The 20,476-nt window shown below is 38.5% G+C and overlaps 1 protein-coding gene across 1 annotated transcript in view; it reads left to right on the top strand.

Annotated features, from left to right (window-relative positions):
• The first annotated feature begins 6,232 nt into the window (after window positions 1-6,232).
• LOC126183649 (uncharacterized) overlaps window positions 6,233-20,476 on the top strand; it is a 47,024-nt gene continuing 32,780 nt past the window's right edge. Inside the window, exon 1 of the mRNA XM_049925792.1 lies at window positions 6,233-6,879. Coding sequence (XP_049781749.1) covers window positions 6,342-6,879 — 538 coding nt within the window. The 5' untranslated portion in view covers window positions 6,233-6,341. The remainder of the gene's footprint in view (window positions 6,880-20,476) is intronic.

The raw sequence follows: 20,476 nt of genomic DNA, 5'->3' as shown, positions 1-20,476 counted from the left end.
TCGCTGACCGCAGCTTATACACAATGCTAGTGACTACTTTTAAGATCAGTAAAGCTTTGAAACACGTATCTATTTTGTACGAGCTGTAAATAAATAGTTGCCACGTCTGCACTGCCTGGGCCAATGATTTGTCACCCATAGGACATGTCTGAAATGCGATTGAAAGACTTATACTTTCGTACCCGTCTTCATGAACAACGAATTAACCATTAATACCCATTGCTATGTGACGAAAATCTACACAAAGTTTTATAACTGTAGAACTGCTGCTTCATGGTGTAACACTTGCCATTTCCGTTGGCCTTGCCAAGTTAACACCGGTTCCCACCCGACTACCGAAGTTAAGCAATACATGAAATGTATTCGCATTTACGAATGGTGGACAATCATCAGCTGTATAACGGAATGACGACAATGACAGTCAGTACTGGATCGGGACTCGAATCCGGATTGGCTGCTTATCGCGAGCGGTCGCCTCACAATTAGGCGATCCGACCACGCCACACGGCCGGACCCAAACTTGCATGTGTCGTCAAACACAAATCTACAATGCTGTGATATGCAAATGATTAGCTTTTCAGAGTATTCACACAAGGTTGGCGCCGGTGGTGACACCTACAACGTGCTGACACGAGGAAAGTTTCCAACCGATTTCTCATACACAAACAGCAGTTGACCGGCGTTGCCTGGTGAAACGTTGCTGTGATGCCTCGTGTAAGTAGGAGAAATGCGTACCATCACGTTCCGACTTTGGTAAAGGTCTGATTGTAGCCTATCGCGATTGCGGTTTATCGTGTCGCGGCACTGCAGCTCGCGTTGGTCGAGATCCAATGACTTAGCAGAATATGGAATCGGTGGGCTCAGGAGGGTAATACGGAACGCCGTGCTGGAACCCAACGGCCTCGTATCACTAACAGTCGAGATGACAGGCATCTTATGCGCATGGCTGTAACGGATCGTGCAGCCATGTCTCGATCCCTGAGTCAACAGATGGGGACGTTTGCAAGACAACTACCATCTGCACGAACAGTTCGAAGACGTTTGCAGCAGCATGGACTATCAACTCGGAGACCATGGCTGTGGTTACCTTTGACGCTGCATCACAGACAGGAGCGCCTGCGATGGTGTACTCAACGACGAACCTGGCTGCACGAATGGCAAAACGTCATTTTTTCGGATGAATCCAGGTTCTTTTTACAGCATCATGATGGTCGCATCCGTGTTTGGCGACATCGCGGTGAACGCACATTGGAAGCGTGTATACGTCATCGCCAGACTGGCGTATCACCCGGCGTGATGGTATGGGGTGCCATTGATTACACGTCTCGGTCATCTCTTGTTCGCATTGACGGCACTTTGAACAGTGGTCGTTACATTTCAGATTTGTTACGTCCCATGGCTCTACCCTTCATTCGACCTGCGAAACCGTACATTTCAGCAGGATAATGCACGACCGCATGTTGCAGTTCCTGTAAGTGCCTTTCTGGATACAGAAAATGTTCGACTGCTGCCCTAGCCAGCACATTCTCCAGATCTGTCACCAATTGAAAACGTCTGGTCAATGGTGGCTGAGCAACTGGCTCGTCACAATACGCCAGTCACTACTCTTGATGAACTGTGGTATCGTGTTGAAGCTGCATGGGCAGCTGTCCCTGTACACACCATCCAAGCGCTGTTTGACTCAATGCCCAGGCGTATCAAGGCCGTTATTACAACCAGAGGTGGTTGTTCTGGGTACTGATTTCTCGGGATCTATGCACCCAAATTGCGTGAAAATGTAATCACATGTCAGTTCTAGTATAATATATTTGTCCAATGAATACCCATTTATCATCTGCATTTATTCTTGGTGTAGCAATTTTAATGACCAGTAGTGTAAATACCTAGGTATTACAATTACGAACAACTTCAATTGGAAGGAACACATAGAAAATGTGTGGGGAACTCTAACCAAAGACTGCGTTTTATTGGCAGGACACTTCGGAAATGTAACAGACCTACTAAGGAGACTGCCTACACTACGCTTGTTCGTCCTCTTTTAGATTACTGCTGCGCGGTGTGGGATCCTTGCCAGAGAGGACTGATGGAGTACATCGAAAAAGTTCAAAGAAGGGCAGCACGTTTTGTATTATCGCGAAATATGGGAGTGAGTGTCACGGAAATGATACAGGATTTGGGCTGGGCATCATTAAAAGAAAGGCGTTTTTCGTTACGACTGAATCTTCTCACTTAATTCCAGTCACCAACTTTCTCCTCCGAACGCGAAAATATTTTGTTGACGCCGACCTACATAGGTAGGAACGACCACCACGATAAAATAACGGAAGTCAGAGCTCGCACTGAAAGATATAGGTGTTCATTCTTTCCGCGAGCTATACGAGATTGTAATAATAGAGAATTGTGAAGCTGGTTCGATGAACCCTTTGGCAGGCACTTAAATGTTATTTGCAAAGTATCCATGTAGATGTAGACACGTCCGAAGGGAGTTGCATGGTACTTTGGAACATCACAGGCACTGCCATGTCATATTTATCCTCCGACACCGGGCAAGCGACTTTCAATTAAAATGTCTCCCCATACGGAAATATACATAGTGGATGTACGAGTGCATGTTGTAGACGCATCGTTGACGACATTTGGAACTCTGGGTAGAGACGTGAGTCGTGCGTGGATAGCCAAATGGTAAGGAAGCCGCTCGTGATCAGCAGGAAATCTGGGTTCGAGTCCCGGTCCGCCACAAATTTTCATTGTCGTCATTCCATTCTACACCTGATGGTCCTCCATATTCGCAACTGCGAGTACATTTAACCCTTAACTCACGAGGTGTGATCTCTCAGAGAGCGCAAAATTTTTCGAACTCGCTCTCCAAGGCCAGTTGTGGTGGAATGCTTCTACATTCCCCCTACCCTCCTTAAATTGCCAAGCCTACGATGTTTTGTTGTCAGTTGCGTTATCGCCTTCTGTGTTTATTGTTGACACGTGTTACTGATCCGTGTTGGGAGTCTCCTAGACGGCGCCTCGTGAACTACCTACCTGTTGTATTCAGTACGGTACCGTATAGCTCACAATGTGTTGGCACGAATGTGTCATTTTTAACTTTCCCGAGTTTGATGAAATTGTTAGTCTGACTATGGAGGAAGGTGTCAGTAATACAGACCAAGAAATAAACAAAAAAGGCGATCATTTACATTAGCCAGTGATCACAGTTCTGTTATCGAACAAGAGTATCATTCAGAGGAAGAACTTCAGGAAAGTTATAAAGAGGATCTGTCTGTTTCTTCAATGAAGTACTTAAATTATCTGTTAAAATCGAATGTGTTCTGAGTGATCATAAAAAATTTAGGTCCCAACAATGAATGTCAATTTTACAGACTTTCTTTTTGTAATTATCGGGTGGAATTTCTATGCACAAATTTAAACCCTGGAATTTAGTTTTATTTGGGAATTTATTTGCTACAGAGATTGTATAATATTTCAGAATTTAAAATTCAGTACTCTAACAGTCTATTTTTATGTGTACTATTTAAAAGAACTACACAAAAGCCGGCCGGTGTGGCCGTGCGGTTAAAGGCGCTTCAGTCTGGAACCGCGTCACCGCTACAGTCGCAGGTTCGAATCCTGTCTCGGGCATGGATGTGTGTGATGTCCTTAGGTTAGTTAGGTTTAATTAGTTCTAAGTTCTAGGCGACTGATGACCTCAGAAGTTAAGTCGGATAGTGCTCAGAACCATTTTGAACTACACAAAATTATATGCTTTTGTGTGATAAATAGAAAATGCTGCAGGCTTTGTTTAGTGCAATAAAATAACTAGAAGCATTTAAACAACACTTAAATAACTGTAAAAATTAATGTTATATAGCATAAATTAAAAATTTCAAATGATTTTTACCTTAAATCTCGGTTTAAGCATGGGGGCCCAGATATTCCAACTCGTGGTATACGTTACAGAAAAATCACCTCGCGAGTTATGGGTTAATGTATATATTTTTGGGTCTGGCCGTGAGTCGTGCACGGATAGCCTAAGGGTAAGGCGACCGCTGGCGATAAGTGGGAGATCCTGGTTCGAGTCCCAGCACATATTTTCACTGTCGTCATTCCATTATACTGCTGATGGTTGTCCATATTCGCAATTGCGAATCCATTTCATGTATTTCCTAGCGACTGTAGTCACCTCAGTGCATGTTCCTTCGGACATATATGCACGTTAGAAGGGTCATTGCATCGTGTTTCAGAACAACACAGGTACTGCAATATCGAAATTAAGCAGCGTTGGGCCCAGCTAATATTTGGATGGACGACCGACCGAGGAAAACCGGGTGCTATTGGTTGTAAGGACACGCAAGTTGCTAAAGTGGCGTCCAATTGAGAGACTTGCACCGGGCCGTGGTGCCACACGACATTTCTTTTTTATATCTCGGCCATATCCTTGCCTACCTTGATTGTTCATTTTAACTGGGAAGTGACAAAATACACGCTGAGATAATCAGTTGACTAGAAATGGAAAAGGGAATGGTCAGTGCTAGAAACTCGTTCATTTAACACGTCATCTGGTTTCCAGTCACACGCTTCCGTAATTTCTTTCTCGAGACGAGCATAAAATTTTCTTTCTAAATACATTAACCGAGTCCTTGGTTATTGCCATTAATTCAGAATACAATTGACCTTGGAGAGCGCCAACTTACACCATCGGCAGATATGCTATATACGTCCATCTAATTCTACTAGTTCTCACATAAAAGATCAATTTCAAAAAATGGTTCAAATGGCTCTGAGCACTATGGGACTCAACTGCTGTGGTCATAAGTCCCCTAGAACTTAGAACTACTTAAACTTAACTAACCTAAACACATCACACACATCCATGCCCGAGGCAGGATTCGAACCTGCGACCGTAGCGGTCGCGCGGTTCCAGACTGTAGCGCCCAGAACCGCTCGGCCACTCCGGCCGGCGAAAAGATCAATTTATTAGCTTTTTAATTTTCATATTAAGATAATTTTAGATGTCTTCTTCCCGTGTTGCAGCAGGCCGTTGGTGGCCGAGCGGTTCTAGGCGCTTCAGTCTGGAACTGCGCGACCGCTACGGTCGCAGGTTCGAATCCTGCCTCGGGCATGGATGTGTGTGATGTACTTAGGTTAGTTAGGTTTAAGTAGTTCTAAGTTCTAGGGGACTGACGACCTCAGATGTTAAGTCCCATAGTGCTCAGAGCCATTTGAACCCGTGTTGCATAATTTGGTTACTACTGTAACTAAGGTTTCCATACGTCCGGATTTCACTGGATTTGTCCTAGTTTTGAGGACATCTGGGGTCATGTTGCAGGTTTTTATACGATTGCCTGGGGTAAACTCTGACCTTTTTATATGGAGATATTAGGTTGATTGGAAATAGATTTTAATAAAATCTTGGGTAAATTCTCTGAATTAAGACTGGCTCGTATTTAGTTTTTTTTCATTTTGTATTAAAAAGAAAAACCTTGTCGTCGACAGACTGTATGTTTCCGGTATAATAACCCGATTTGACCGAAATGTCGGAGTTTCGGAAGTCTTTGCCCGGGGCCAGCAGTTTAAATGATAGCAGGCTTAACTGTAACTAGCCGCCTGTGTGTCTAAAATTTAAACGTGTAAGTCAACTCTGAAATTTATGGGTAGTAGTGTCTTGCTTCTGAATAACAAACGCTTTTCCCGAGCATCATCCCATAAATAGAAGACGGAACTACTAGTAAAATATGTACCCATAATTACAGATCGTACGTTGGCTTTCAGCACGCAAATGGAAACGTAATGGAGAAATATCCGGAAAGATAGTAGAAGGACATAAAACAAAGCAGACATTGTTAACAGCCAAGTAAATTAAAAAAGTATATAATGTCCGAAAGTTATAAGTACACACTGCGGCAATATCAACTAAAAGAACGCTGTGTGTTGTGTTGCATTGACCCGTAACTACTTTAAATTCCCCGGGCGGCCTTCTGCGCAGCAAAGCATCTAGAGTCACAGATACTCCGTTCCGTAAGTGATACAAGCAGACTCAAAATTATTTATTTTGTATGCCATTTGATGCTAATATATTTGCATACAGTGTTTAATAAAGATTACTTGGTTATATACACATAAGGACGACTATTATTTGACTGTCCCGTAAGTAACACTGAATTAGTCTTGCATGCGACTTTAGTAGTCAAGCGAAATCGAATAATTGTCAAACACTTAAAAGCGTATGTGTTGTGAGTAGGAAGCGCACTGGATGTCAGTCTGGTGTGAAGTGGTGGTGTACCTCGGAATGAAATTGTAGCAGACTTAATCGAAAGTTTGTCTCTCGTGAGTTGTTGCTGTAAATTAACAGAATGCTGGTGCGTGACAGGATTTTTCGTTTTCTGATATTTCTAAAATTGTGTTGTTTAGTATGTTGCTATAAATCAGACATTATGATCACTGATGAGGGTATTGTTACGCGCGATCAAAATTCAATATTGAAAGTTAATAGAAGCAATGGAATTTCACGAAATGTGGGTAATTTGCTGGAAGAGTGTGAGGACTACTGGGTTTGCTTTACATATAGAATGTTAAATAACATAAGCGATATAATGAAGACAAATAATTTTCATTTGACAGAAAGTATTTCTTTAAATCGTATACCGGTACACAGAAACAAAATGGAGAATGAAATTATGTCTGTTTACGACGAACAGAAAAAGTTAATAGCAAGTGCAGGTAAAGGCTACGGACAGCTGACGGCGGCACTTATAAACAGTACACTAAAACTTTTTAGAACACATTTTTTAACGTGGAACGTACTACCTGGAGTGAGTCTTAGGGTTTACCGAAACCTGGAACATGATGGTGCTTGGGACGCTGCAGTGGAACTTCAAGAAAGCAAACAAGGTAAATTTTATTGCCACACAAAGAGCTTTATTTTTGTGGAAATCAGGACTTGATCGATAGCCTTTTTAGTCCAAAAGGTGTTGACACAAATTCACATATTATTTTGGTTTTCTTCGTGTAGGATTATTTCTATAAACGTTTGCAACTTTTTTTAGTATTCTATGTGCCGTGTGTTGTCAGTGATCACAGTGACCTTTCTCTAATTTCACTGGCAAATGTTTTTCAAAAATGGTTAATAAATTGCAAAGTTTCCATATGGTGGCAGAGAGCTGCCTTATTTTTGTTGATAAACATGATTGGACAAAGTGAGTATATCTTATGGTCGTCTTTGTCCTGTTTATTATTATAGAGGTTTTATTTATATTTACTTATTTATCCATCCATCCTTCATTCTTCCTTCCTTCCTTCCTTCGGTACTGATACTGAATACATCAAGGCATACTTGGATGTATTAAAAAGTATTTCGTAGGAACATTAAAAATAATTTTAAAAAAATTAAAAAAAAAGAAAATAAAACGTAGTTCCCCAGGCATTTGGAAGAGAGATGTAGAGTTTGCACCATGTAACAAATATTACATACATCCCTAAGCATAGTAATACCAGACAGATTTAAGAAAATATATGTACAATTTTGCATAGATACGGTGTCCAGCACACTGTCTTTACATTGACTTTGCAGAAGAATTTCTTGTTTAAGAATTCTGTATAATAGAATCTAAGAACTCATTTACACTGTATTAACAGGCTGAGACCAGATGACATCTTAGTTTTTGTTTGAAAGCAGACACTGTTTTTAAGTTCTTCATACTGCTTGGAAGTTTGTTATAAAATATACATCCATCTATTTTAGGTTTCTTGTCACGCAGCTTAAGTGTGTCTATGTACATGCAGCAGTTTTCTTTACATTGAGTGCTATAATTATGTATATTTGTTAATCATAGCTGTGCAGTTTATTTTTAAGAACATAATAGCAGTGTCAGTATTTGTAATTCGTTGAATTTATTTCTGCAGGACTGCTTTGGTGACAGCTTTGCAATGTATCTAATCACTTTCTTTTGCAGTACTCTCCCTGTGTGTACATTAGCTGCACTGCCCCACACAGGTGTACAATAAGATATGTGCAGATAAATTAGACTACAATACAATTTTAATGAAGTGTCCTGATCAACAGTTGGAGAAATATATTTGTGTTAATTTTTGAGCATAATTTATCTAGAAGTGTTTCTCATGTAAGGAAACTCGCCATCATCAATCCTAGAAACTTCTGGAATACTTGGTCCCCAAGCTTGATATCAAGATCTATTTTGACTTCCTTATTTGCTTGTATTCTAATGAAAGTTGTTTCACTTCCATTTGAAAAAGGCTTCATCCCTCAAAATATTTGTATGCTCTATCCATCTTTAAATATGCCCTCATTAAGAGCCTTTCCAGATTTACTGGTGACTAGTAGAGGTGTGTCATCAGCATATGTGATCACTGTTTCATTTACAGCTTCTGGCATGTCATTTACATATAGAATAAATAGTAGTGGTCCCAATACCAAACCTTGCAGTGTCTCATGTTTTACCTTTTTGAATGCTGAAAACAAATTTACCTGCCTGTGCTCACTTTATATTTTATTTCTACACATGTTTGCCTATTTTTAATAAATGTCTCTATGATACTGTTTGCTCTGCCTCTTATACCATACAGGTTTAATTAATGTATAAGGAATTTGACAGGCCTTGCTAGGTATTTGGAACTTTAGTCAATTATTTTGGGAGACATGCTATCTAATACATCAGAATTTCTTTTAAAGTATTTACTTATACCTATGACTGTTTCATATTGCACTGGCCTGTTATTTCACAAGTCTGTTTACAGTAGAAGGATGTAGCATGTCATCTGAAATGCTTACTTCTCCATATTATGCAGCTAGTCATTCTTGACCTAGCTCTTCAAAACCTTCACCAGAAATAGAAACAAAAGGTCTCATATGTTTGACACATACTGCAACACATTTTACTTTTATACTATTTTTTTTTATTACTGTCGGTATTCCTTAAGAAGCTCTACAGTGTCGGAGTTCTTTCAGCTCAGTTTCTTTAAATGAGTTGTTAATGACTGGAAACACAACAATGTAAAGCAGGCATAGTCCATCAGTTCAGGCAGGCTAGAAAAAAATCTTACCTTCATAGTCTCGAATGTTATTAAATCTAGCATATGTTAAAATGAAGGACTAAGTAAGGAACATGTATTTTTTTTCTCAAAAAAAAAAAAAAAAAAAAAAAAAAAAAAAACATCATCTGCTCAGAGATACAGCCCTCCAAAGATGACACTGTGCATATCATTTTGAAGATGCGAATTTTGGAAAAAATTTTAAAATGCTGTACCTCTAGAACAGTTCTAGATATTTTGGTTGCTTCTTTTATTTGAAAGATAGTTGCTTTATAATTACAAAGAAATCCTCCATTGGACTTACCTGTCATAGTTCTTTTACTATACCATTCTGAACTTTTTTATACTTTATGCAAAAAAAATTTTTTTCAAAAATGCAAATCCATAATTCTCCCCACCACCTGTCGATTGGTATCGCATAGTTCTACATTTCCTGAAAAGGAGAGCTTCCACTTTTAGGTTGAGGAGGTTTCATAAACAATTGAAATTTTTGCCATACATAAAACCTGTTTTACTATCACATAACAGGCTAATAAAGATCAAAACCTACGCATAATTTTAGTTTTGAAAGATGGCTAAGAGATACATTTTTCAAGCATTTTAAATGGTTCCAAAATGTATGTGAAACGTCCAAAGACTTAAAGGTTTCAATTTATAAAACTTCTGTGCACTCTGTTTTGTATTGAAACTAGCCAGTCAATGAACTAAAAATGTGTTCCATTGCTTCAGTGTCTTCCTTTGATATAGAGTGATGTCTTCCTGTTGAACCAATAGGAACTGGAGCACTTTACAATCTTCAAAACATTGTGAAAAGGAGGTGAGCACTGATGGTGTTGTTGCAGTCCTTCAGCTGGAAACCTATATCAATCAGCTGGTCCATGTGGTAGCATAGGGACCGATGACCATAGCAGTCTGGTCCCTTTCATCCCCCAAACCAGCCAACCAACCATGTGGTAGCATAAATTTCACTACAGACTCGATTAACTCGTAACTGGTGTCTCCAATCTCTGCAATCCACCAGTCAGTCGTACACACATGGCACAAACATCCCCCTTCTCACTCAGGTTGTGAATCTGAATGTTATCCTGCTGTATCTGAGGTGTTCACCGAATGAACGAAATTTCTTCTTTCTTGTTCTTTAAAGTGCATGCAATATGAGTTTGCCCATCACTTAGTCCAAAAATGTGTCTTCTGAATTTCTTTCACAGGAGTAGTTTGTTTGGACCATTCTTTTTTCTGCTTGCAGAATTCTTCTATTTTCTCTTTGGACAAAAGAATGAGGGCTGTGGATGTGTGAGATTTCACGACTCTTGTAAAATCCTCAGCATTCTGAATCACAGCTGTATTTTGTCTGGAAAGATTGTTTTGTTAGCATGGTGCTTCAGCAGGCCTCCTACACCAACCCAAGGCCCCTTCTCGTGACCAGTAGCACTGTATACCCAGTCAGTTGGCACAAGTGACTTACTCAATTCCAACAGCTGGTAGCGATTTTTAAAGTGACAGGGACACCACCACAAATAATTATCTTCTCTGCCCCCGTTTGCAGTTGAAGAATTTTGTCTATTGCTAGCAAAGCATGTGCTGAGTCATGTCCTGTGTTGTCACTTATAACTGCAACAATTGTGGTCTTGTTTTGAAAATCTGTCACTCCTGTAAAAATTGAAACCTGGTAATTACTCCAATGATACCCTTGTACTTCTTGTGGGAGAATTACTGACCAGTTCTCAGCAAAATCGCAGAGAAGCACTAAACATAGTTCTTCAGCGTGTACACACCCTTCCACTTCTGCAATGTGTTTTTGCTGCAATTTCTTCAGGTGCTGATGTGTTACTGCTTTCACTGACCATTTACCAAGTTTATCAGTGAAACTCACAGGCAATAATTTTCATAATTAGCGTATTTTCCTCCCATGTCACATATGTAATTTCTGCCAAGTTATCTGGTATCTGTTCCAGGCCAAGTGTCTGTAAAGACAGTCCTCCCTTTCCAGGGTAGTCATCACATTCTTGAAATAAACAAGTCTCTCCTTTACGTCACAGACCACTAATGACTTCACACGCCCGACCAAGGTGTCATATGTCACATGCTCCAGTAAGTTGTTTAAAATTACCACACAACGTTCAAAATTCATGCAGTACACCCATAAACAGACGTACCTAGGTGGGTGTGGAACTACCCACTTAGGTTGTAATGCATAAAATTTTAATCTTCGAATATGTGAAGTTGCTCCTATAAATTGCAAAAGTTTCTTTGATACTGTAAGTCATGTACCTCTTCACTTTCACAACTTTTTGACCTTCAACTGTTACACGTGTAGTGTCTTTTTTGTTGGTACTTTGGCGGGAACAGATCCATTTATCTTCGATATAAAGTGACTGCACTATTTGAACTTGAGCTGCTTCTACAGGATGGCCATAATATTGATCTGATCTTCCAGAGACTCCTTTTACAGACATCTCATTTCTTGATTTGTCTACCATGTACTTTGATACTGATGGAACGTGGTTCAAAATTGTTTTCTTTGAAAATGTCTATGGAATAATAGTTAAAACTTGCACCTTTTCACTGTAGGATGCACAATATTCAACAGCTGAATTAGTATTTGTGAAAAATTCCTTGCAAGAGTGCTTTGGTCAATTTTCTCCTGAAGATGGGATTTATACTTTGAAAAGTGTGGTCAGTTTTGCTGTAGTGTATTCATCCATAGCTTCAGTAATTTCTCTGCGCTTTCTTGAGGCATAGAGCTTATGACTCGATTTCACTGACCACAGTTTCTTAACAGGACTAACACCAACCTCTATAGTTGACACATTCAGGGTATTTAATTCTTCCTCTATTGATGCAAAAGCTGCATCATCTGCACCATGGGAGGCTTCACCTTATTTAGATACTATCATTGTTGTTGATCTGTCAAAACATTTAGAACTCAAAAAGTCATCACTGGAAACATCTACACTTTGAAACAGAGTCTTCAAATTAGAACACTTATTCCCAACCTGAACAAAGCCTGTTTTTTTAATCACTCATTTATGGATATGCAAATAGTCAGCACAATTCATTCTCCTGTGGCCCCAGTCAGAAGACATTTCAAACAGTCCTTTTCACAAAACACATTGCAAATGTGTCAACTGGCAAATTAAAAAAAAAAAAAAAAAAAAAAAAAAAAAAAAAAGCACTGAAAACTACAATACAGAAACCTGCAATGAACAACCATGACAAAGAAACTGACAAGAAACTACAACAAAGTGTAAGAAATATCTGCAACAATGAAAGTGAAAAGAAATAACTGCAATAAATACAATAAAAATAAACATTGCAACAAATAAATTATTAAGAAACTACTTCAATGAAGACATACATTACCCTTGGAAGTTAAAAAAAAATTATTTTTTAAAATAAAACCTGTCCAACTTGTAAATGTAAGCTCTCCTTTACAGAGAGTATAGTACTACACGGTACTAATCATGAGGAAAAATCTAACTTTTCTGGATTGGCATTTTTTGAAAAAAAATTTTCTATAATTTTTAAGAAAAATTCAAAAGGTGACAGTAAATGAACTTTGACAGATATGTCCAAACGGAAGATACCATTGTAATAAAGCATTTATCTTTTAAATAAAAAAAAAAAAACACTAACAAAATATCTTGAACTGTTACAGAGATACAGCATTTTAAAATTTTTCGCAAAATTTGCATCTTCAGAATGTTGTTCGCAGTGTCATCTTTGGAGGCCTGTATCTCAGGGCAAGAAATTTTTTTTGAGAAAACAAAAATTACATGTTTCTTACTTACTACTGAATTTTAACATGTGCTAAATTGAATAACATCTGAGACTATGAAGGTACCTTCCCCCCCCCCCCCCCTCCCCCCCGCCTGAAGTGATATGGATTATCCCACCAATTTATGCAGGATACGTACCCAGTAAACTTAAGTCTTTTGTGTACAACCAACAGAAGTATATCCCATAGTTCACTTTTTAGACCCTCATATTTCTTCATTGTCTGCACATCTACACATCTCTCTGTGATAAGCTCTCAAGGGATTGTCAGTTTTTTGTAAATGTGACAATTTGTGCAATCTTTCTGAACAAATTAGTACATAGGTAGAAAAGTTTAAAAAAAAAGAGACAATAGCAATACCAGGTAACAATTACATCATTCATAAGTTCAACATAGAAAGTTAAAAATAAAAAAATTAGTATCTACTTAATTGTTGAATTTTGTTGTTGTTGTTGTTGCTGTTGTTGTTATTTTCAGTCTGAAGACTGATTTGATGCAGCTTGCCATGCTACTCTACTCTGTGCAAGCATCTTCATACCTGAATAACTACTGCAACATACATCCTTTTGAATCTGCTTACTGTATTCATCTCTTGGTCTCCCTCTGATTTTTACCCCAGATTTCTCTCTTAGTACTAAATTGGTTAGCCCTTGATGTCTCAGAATTTGTACTATCGACTGATCATTTCATATAGGCAGGCTGTGCCCCAAATTCCTTTGCTCCCCAGTTCTATTCAGTATCTCCTCATGGGTTACATGATCTACTCATCCAATCTCCACAATTCTTCTGTAGCACCACATTTCAAAAGTTTCTGTTCTACTCTTGTCTAAACTGTTTATCATCCATGTTTCATTTCCGTATATGGCTACATTCCATTCAAATGATTTCAGAAAAGACTTCCAGACACTGAAATCTATATTCAGTGTTAACAAATTTCTCTTCTTGAGAAATGCTTTTCCTGTTACTGGCAGTCTGCATTTTATATCCTCTCTACTTTGTCCATCATCAATTATTTTGCTGCCCAAATAGCAAAACTCATCTACCACTGTGTATCTCATTTCCTAATCTAATTCCTTCAGCACCCCCTGATTTAATTAGGCTTCATTCCATTATTCTTGTTTTGCTTTTGTTGGAGATAATCTTATATCCTCCTTTCAAGACACTGACCATTCTGTTCAACTGCTCTTCTGAGTCCTTTGCTATCTGTGACAGAATTGCAACATCATTGGCAAAACTGAAAGTTTTTACTACTTCTCCCACGACTTTAATTCCTGCTCCAGATTTTTCTTGGGTTTCATTTACTGCTTGCTCAATATTCAGATTGAATAAAGTCGGGGATAGGCTACAACACTGTGTCACTCCCTTCCTTCTCAACCACTGCTTCCCTTTCATGCCCCTCGACTCTTATAATTGCCATCTAATTTCTGCACAAGTTGTAAATAGCATCTTCCTCCCAGTTATTTACCCATGCTACCATCAGGATTTCAAAGAGAGTATTCCAGTCACCATTGTCAAAATTCTTCTTCTTCTTCTTCTTCTTCTTCTTCTTCTTCTGTAAATGATTCTTAGTATTTTGCAAGTGTGACTTATTAAACTGATAGTTTGGTAATATTCACAAATGTCAGCACCTGCTTTGGAATTAGAATTCTTTTATTCTTTTTGAAGTCCAGTGGTATTTCACGTGTCTCATAAACCTTGCACACCATATGGAAGGTCTTTACTGTGGCGGGTTCTCCCAAGGCTATCAGTGTTTCTGATGGAATGTCTTCAAATCCTTGGGTCTTGTTTTGACGTAGGTCTTTCGATGCCCTGTCAAATTATTCTCAAAGTATCATATCTCCCACCTCATCTTCATGTATGATCTCTTTCATTTCTATAATGTTGCCCTTAAGTAAATCTCCCTTGTATGGACTCCTTCCACCTTCCACTTTTCAGGATTCCCATCAGTGCTTAAGACTGATTTTCCAAGTCTTGATATTCATACCACTGCTTCTCTTTCCTCCAAAGTCCTCTTTAATTTTGCTGTAGGCAGTACCTATCTTTTACAAAGTGAAACGTGCTTCTTATACTTAATTGCCCTCTAGCCATTCTAGCTTAACCATTTTGCACTTAGTGTCAATCTCATTTTCTAGACTTTTGTATTCCCTTTTACGTGCTTCGTTTACTACATTTTTATGTTTTCTTCTTTCACCAATGAATTAAAAATCTGTGTTAGCTAAGTATTTCTACTAGGCCATGTCTTTTTACCAATTTGATCCTCTGCTGCCTTCTCTGGTTCACCTCTCGAAGCTACCTGTTCCTGTTCTACTGTATTTCTTTCCTCTGTTCTTGACAGTCATTGCCTAATGCTCCCTCTCAAACTCTGAACAACCTCTGGTCCTTTAAACTTATCCAGGCCCCATCCTTAATTTCCTACCATTATGCAATTTCTTTAGTTTTAATCTAGAGTTAATAACAAATAAATTGTGTTCTGAATCAACATCTGCCACTGCAAATGTCTTAAAAGTTAAAATCTGTTTATGAAATACCTGTCACACCATTATATAAATCAGTCTGTCTCAAGGTTTCTTCCATGTGTACAACCGTCTTTCATGATTCTTAAACCAACTGTTAGCTATACCAGGTGGCTTCCTCTTTCATTCCTTTCCACCTCATCCGTATTCTCTTCCTTTCCCTATTATTGAATTCCAGTCCCCCTTCATTATTAAATTTTCATCTCCATTAACTGTATGAATAATTCCTTTATCTCATCATACACTTCTTCAGTATCTTCATCTTTGGAGCTAGTTGGCACATAAACTGGGACTTCTGTGGTGGGTGTGGATTCCGTGTCTATCTTGGTTACAGCAGTGCATTCACTGTGCTGTTTATAGTGGCTTACCCGCATTCCTTCTTTGTTCATTGTTAAATCTACTACGCATTACTGGTATTTGATTTTGTATTTATAACTCTATATTTACCTGAACAGAAGTCCTGTTCCTCCTGCCACTGAACTTCACTAATTCCCACTATATCTAACTTTAACCTATCCATTTTCCTTTTTAAATCTTCTTACCTACCTGCCTGTTGAAGGGATCTAAAACTCCACACTCCGATCTGTAGAATGCCAGTTCTGTTTCTCCTGATGATAACATCCTCCTGAGTAGTCACCATCCAGAGATCCAAATGGGGGACTATTCTATCCCTGAAATATTTCACCCGAGGGGATACTGTCAGTATTTAACCATACAGTAGAGCTAGATGCCCTCGGGAAAAATTATGGCAGTAGTTTCCCATTGCTTTCAGCCGTTCGCAGTACCACCAAAGAAAGGCCATTTTGTTTTATGTTAAAAGGCCAATTCAATCAATAAAAAAAAAATGACTGTTGCCCCCCACAACTGCTGAAAAGGCTGCTGCTGTTCTTCAGGAAGCACACATTTGTGTGGCCTTTCAATAGGTACCCATCCGTTGTGGTTGTATCTACAGTACGGCTTACTGTATCATTGAGGCATGCAAGCCTCCCTAACAACAGCAAGGTTGACAATTCAATCTTAAATCATACATATGTTTTATATTAAAGAAGGGTCTTTTCATTGTGTCTTAAGTATCTCATACAAACTGTAAAATGACCTTTCCAAAAGAAATTGCCTTATTGGCTCCCTAAACTTGGACCAGTTATCAAGCATATGTTTATTATCTAGTGGGAGAGCATTCAAAACTCTTGGGCCAATGTACAGCACACCCTTGTCAGATTTTTGCAGTCATTGTGTAAATCGTGCTTTCACCTTGTATTGTATCCATGATAGGTACTACTACTTTTATACAACTCAGAATTTTTACTGACAAAACACGTAAGTGAAAACATGTACTGAGAAGTAGTAGTAAGAATTTTTCATTTCCAGAAAAGGTTTCTACAACTAGATGAACAGTGTACACAACTCATTGTCCTTATAACATGTTTCTGGTTCAAAAATATTTTCTTTCCTTGCAATTGGTTTTAACAAAAGATAATTTCATATGTCATTATAGAATGGAAGTATCCATAGTATGCAGCCTTCACAGTGTTGAAGTTCCCACTCTGAGATAATACGTATGGCAAAAGTTAATGACCTGAGTTTCTTGGGAAGGTTTATTGTATGACGAGACCAGTTTACTGTGCAGTCTGTCGTAACACTCGAGAACTTCATTGTTTCAACTCCTTCTATTGTCTGTGTGGCACACTTAACTGTTATCTCTTCCTGAGTTCTGGCAGTTGCAGTTAGTTAGTTTTATTATAGTTTAACAAAAGTCCATTGACACTAAACCATTTACTAAATCAGTAAGAATAATGTTAATAATTTCTTGAAGATTGTCACACGTGCAACCATCAGTCAAAATGTTTGTGTTGTAAAATCTGGCTATGGCTTTGTATATTGCTGCAGGTCATTTAAAAATACCAAGACCAATAAAGGATGAAGAATAGATCCTTGTGGCACTCCACATTGGAGCTTTTCCATTCTGATGAAACCAGACCATTACAAAGATTCTCTCTGCCATCTAATACTACTTTCTGCTCCCACCTTTGAGAAGGTGACATTTAATTTGGATAGTAGTGTATAGGCCTACTCAAGGAGGAGGGGATATTGTTTAAATCCATGGTGTGGTTAATCAGTGAACCATCATAAATAACAAACAGTACAGCCTTTTACTCTGGTAGTTAAAAAAGAATGATATTTATATTCCTACATAGTGTTGGTTGGATCAGTGACTAACAACACAATCGGAAGAAATTATTTGGTTGTCAGTTTCCCCTCTCCTCCCTATTGGCTACAGGTTTCATTAGCTACTAAGTACAGGCCATCCTCTGGCTTGCAGTCATCGTGCTCCCTTCCGAAACAGGTCTGTCATATAGCCTGTAGGCAAAATAAAGAATTGCAACTATAATCTAAAGCAAATAATTTTTCATAACAATATAGTTAATTAATTTCTGCTTTTTAAGCAAAAAATTATATTACTGTGCTTCATTGTGTGTAATTTGAGGGGAAAAAATTTTCTTTGTAGTTTTAAAGCTTCCTTGTACATCTGAATATGTATTAGAGGCCAAAGTGCATACGTTATGGCAGCCTTAGTTGTAGAGCGAAAGGCTATTTACAATTTGTACAGAAAGCAGATGGCAGTTATAAGAGTTGAGGGACATGAAAGGGAAGCAGTGGTTGGGAAGGGAGTAAGACAGGGTGTAGCCTCTCCCCGATGTTATTCAATCTGTATATTGAGCAAGCAGTAAAGGAAACAAAAGAAAAATTTGGAGTAGGTATTAAAATCCATGGAGAAGAAATAAAAACTTTGAGGTTCGCCGATGACATTGTAATTCTGTCAGAGACAGCAAAGGACTTGGAAGAGCAGTTGAACGGAATGGATGGTGTCTTGAAGGGAGGATATAAGATGAACATCAACAAAAGCAAAACGAGGATAATGGAATGTAGTCTAATTAAGTCGGGTGATGCTGAGGGAATTAGATTAGGAAATGAGACACTTAAAGTAGTAAAGGAGTTTTGCTATTTGGGGAGCAAAATAACTGATGATGGTCGAAGTAGAGAGGATATAAAATGTAGACTGGCAATGGCAAGGAAAGCGTTTCTGAAGAAGAGAAATTTGTTAACATCAAGTATAGATTTAAGTGTCAGGAAGTCATTTCTGAAAGTATTTGTATGGAGTGTAGCCATGTATGGAAGTGAAACATGGACGGTAAATAGTTTGGACAAGAAGAGAATAGAAGCTTTTGAAATATGGTGCTACAGAAGAATGCTGAAGATTAGATGAGTAGATCACATAACTAACGAGGAAGTATTGAGTAGGATTGGGGAGAAGAGAAGTTTGTGGCGCAACTTGACCAGAAGAAGGGATCGGTTGGTAGGACATGTTCTGAGGCATCAAGGGATCACCAATTTAGTATTGGAGGGCAGCGTGGAGGGTAAAAATCGTAGGGGGAGACCAAGAGATGAATACACTAAGCAGATTCAAAAGGATGTAGGTTGCAGTAGGTACTGGGAGATGAAGAAGCTTGCACAGGATAGAGTAGCATGGAGAGCTGCATCAAACCAGTCACAGGACTGAAGACCACAACAACAACAACAGTTGTAAAGGTCAAACCAATCCTGGTAAGAGTTACTGTATGTAGTGCCAGCCCATCCCACCCTCCTCCCATTGCATTTTTCATAGTTCATGTGTGATGTGTGTGTTGATACACACCAAATTAGTTGTTGCAATGTATTATTTCATACAGATTTTCTGAATTTACCTTGCAGTTTTAGTTTTTATAATGAAAAGTGAGTTAAATGTGGTGTTTATGTAGGCACATGGCTATGCCACAGATAACTTTGTTGCAACAATCTTCATTTCAGATTCACATTTGTTGGCTTCACCAACTGACAATCAGATTTTTTCCTTCCAAGATAAGACCTTGGGCTGCATTAGTGATCAGTGTGTCACCACCAGCAACATTTTGGAACAGGGTTTGAATTGCTATCACACTGTAGTCCTGTTTCTTATGTTTGCTCTGGTCATCACCAACTTTCTTTTTGGCTGGTTTATAAATGCTTCAGATGCAGTCTGTCCAGAAACAGGTTGTGTGAAACATAAATGGCCATATACTGTTTTTCACAGAGAGACAAAACAAAATTTTGTGCCATTCCAAATTAGACGGAATACTGTAGGCATAATGCATCATTTGTACTGATAACGTTTTACAGGCACAGTGAAAGAACATATTAGCATTAATATTATTTCAACAATTCTGTAGTCTGTTTGAGTGATGCCCCTCTGCATTATGAAATTTATGTACAGAATCTTGTGTCCATTTGCTACATCACAATCCCCCTGATCTAAAATACTGTGCAATTATAATAGCAAAGAGAAAATAGTAGTAGGAAGGGAAGTGTCTGTGTCTGATTGTAACAGTGCTGTGCAGGTTTGATTTTTATGTTCTTGGAAATTAATACTGAATACAGTGACACCTGAACAAAGCAATAAAAGATTTAGAAATTACACAGTAAAAACATCATAAGTGAGAAAATTAAATTAAAAAGAGTGCATTTTTTTAAATTTTGGGATATAGCAGTTAGGATTTAAATTGATTGAAGTACCAAATGTGACAGAGCAACAATGGAAAACAGATACAGGAACTCATTTGTTGAATGTGGGAATTACATTAGATGTTAATGATCAGTTTTATGTTATTGTTTCCAGGATATTATAACACAGCCTAATACATTGCAGCTATGCGTAAGGACAAAATCGCTAACAAAGGATAAATCAAATTAACTGTAGGGCTCAAAGTTATGCTGTTGCAATAAGTTCTTCATGAGCTTTCACAGTACCATTCATTGCTTACAACATTCTTGAATAGGACACAGCCTCCTGACACATGGTTTCCTTCTCGGGCATAAAGAACCACCTGTTTGTTATGCATCTGGCAAGCTGATTACATTTTGTTACATTTTAATTGAGTGTAGTTTACGTAATGATAAGAGGGTGGAAGCCAGTTTATTAGCGGGACTACACACACTTTTAAGTGATGGCGAGATGAATGTGGCATATGGTCTACAATAATGTGTTTTGTCTGACCTGCTGCCTAAGCCGTTAAGCAGGCGATTTTAGTATGTGTGTCAGGGATAGTTGGCTCATCCAGTTATTAATTATGCCAAC

Source organism: Schistocerca cancellata, chromosome 4 (genome assembly GCF_023864275.1).
Source record: "Schistocerca cancellata isolate TAMUIC-IGC-003103 chromosome 4, iqSchCanc2.1, whole genome shotgun sequence".
Taxonomy (NCBI): Eukaryota; Metazoa; Arthropoda; class Insecta; order Orthoptera; family Acrididae; genus Schistocerca; species Schistocerca cancellata.
Note: the sequence above shows the minus strand (reverse complement) of the source record. Positions and strands in the feature narration are given on the sequence as shown.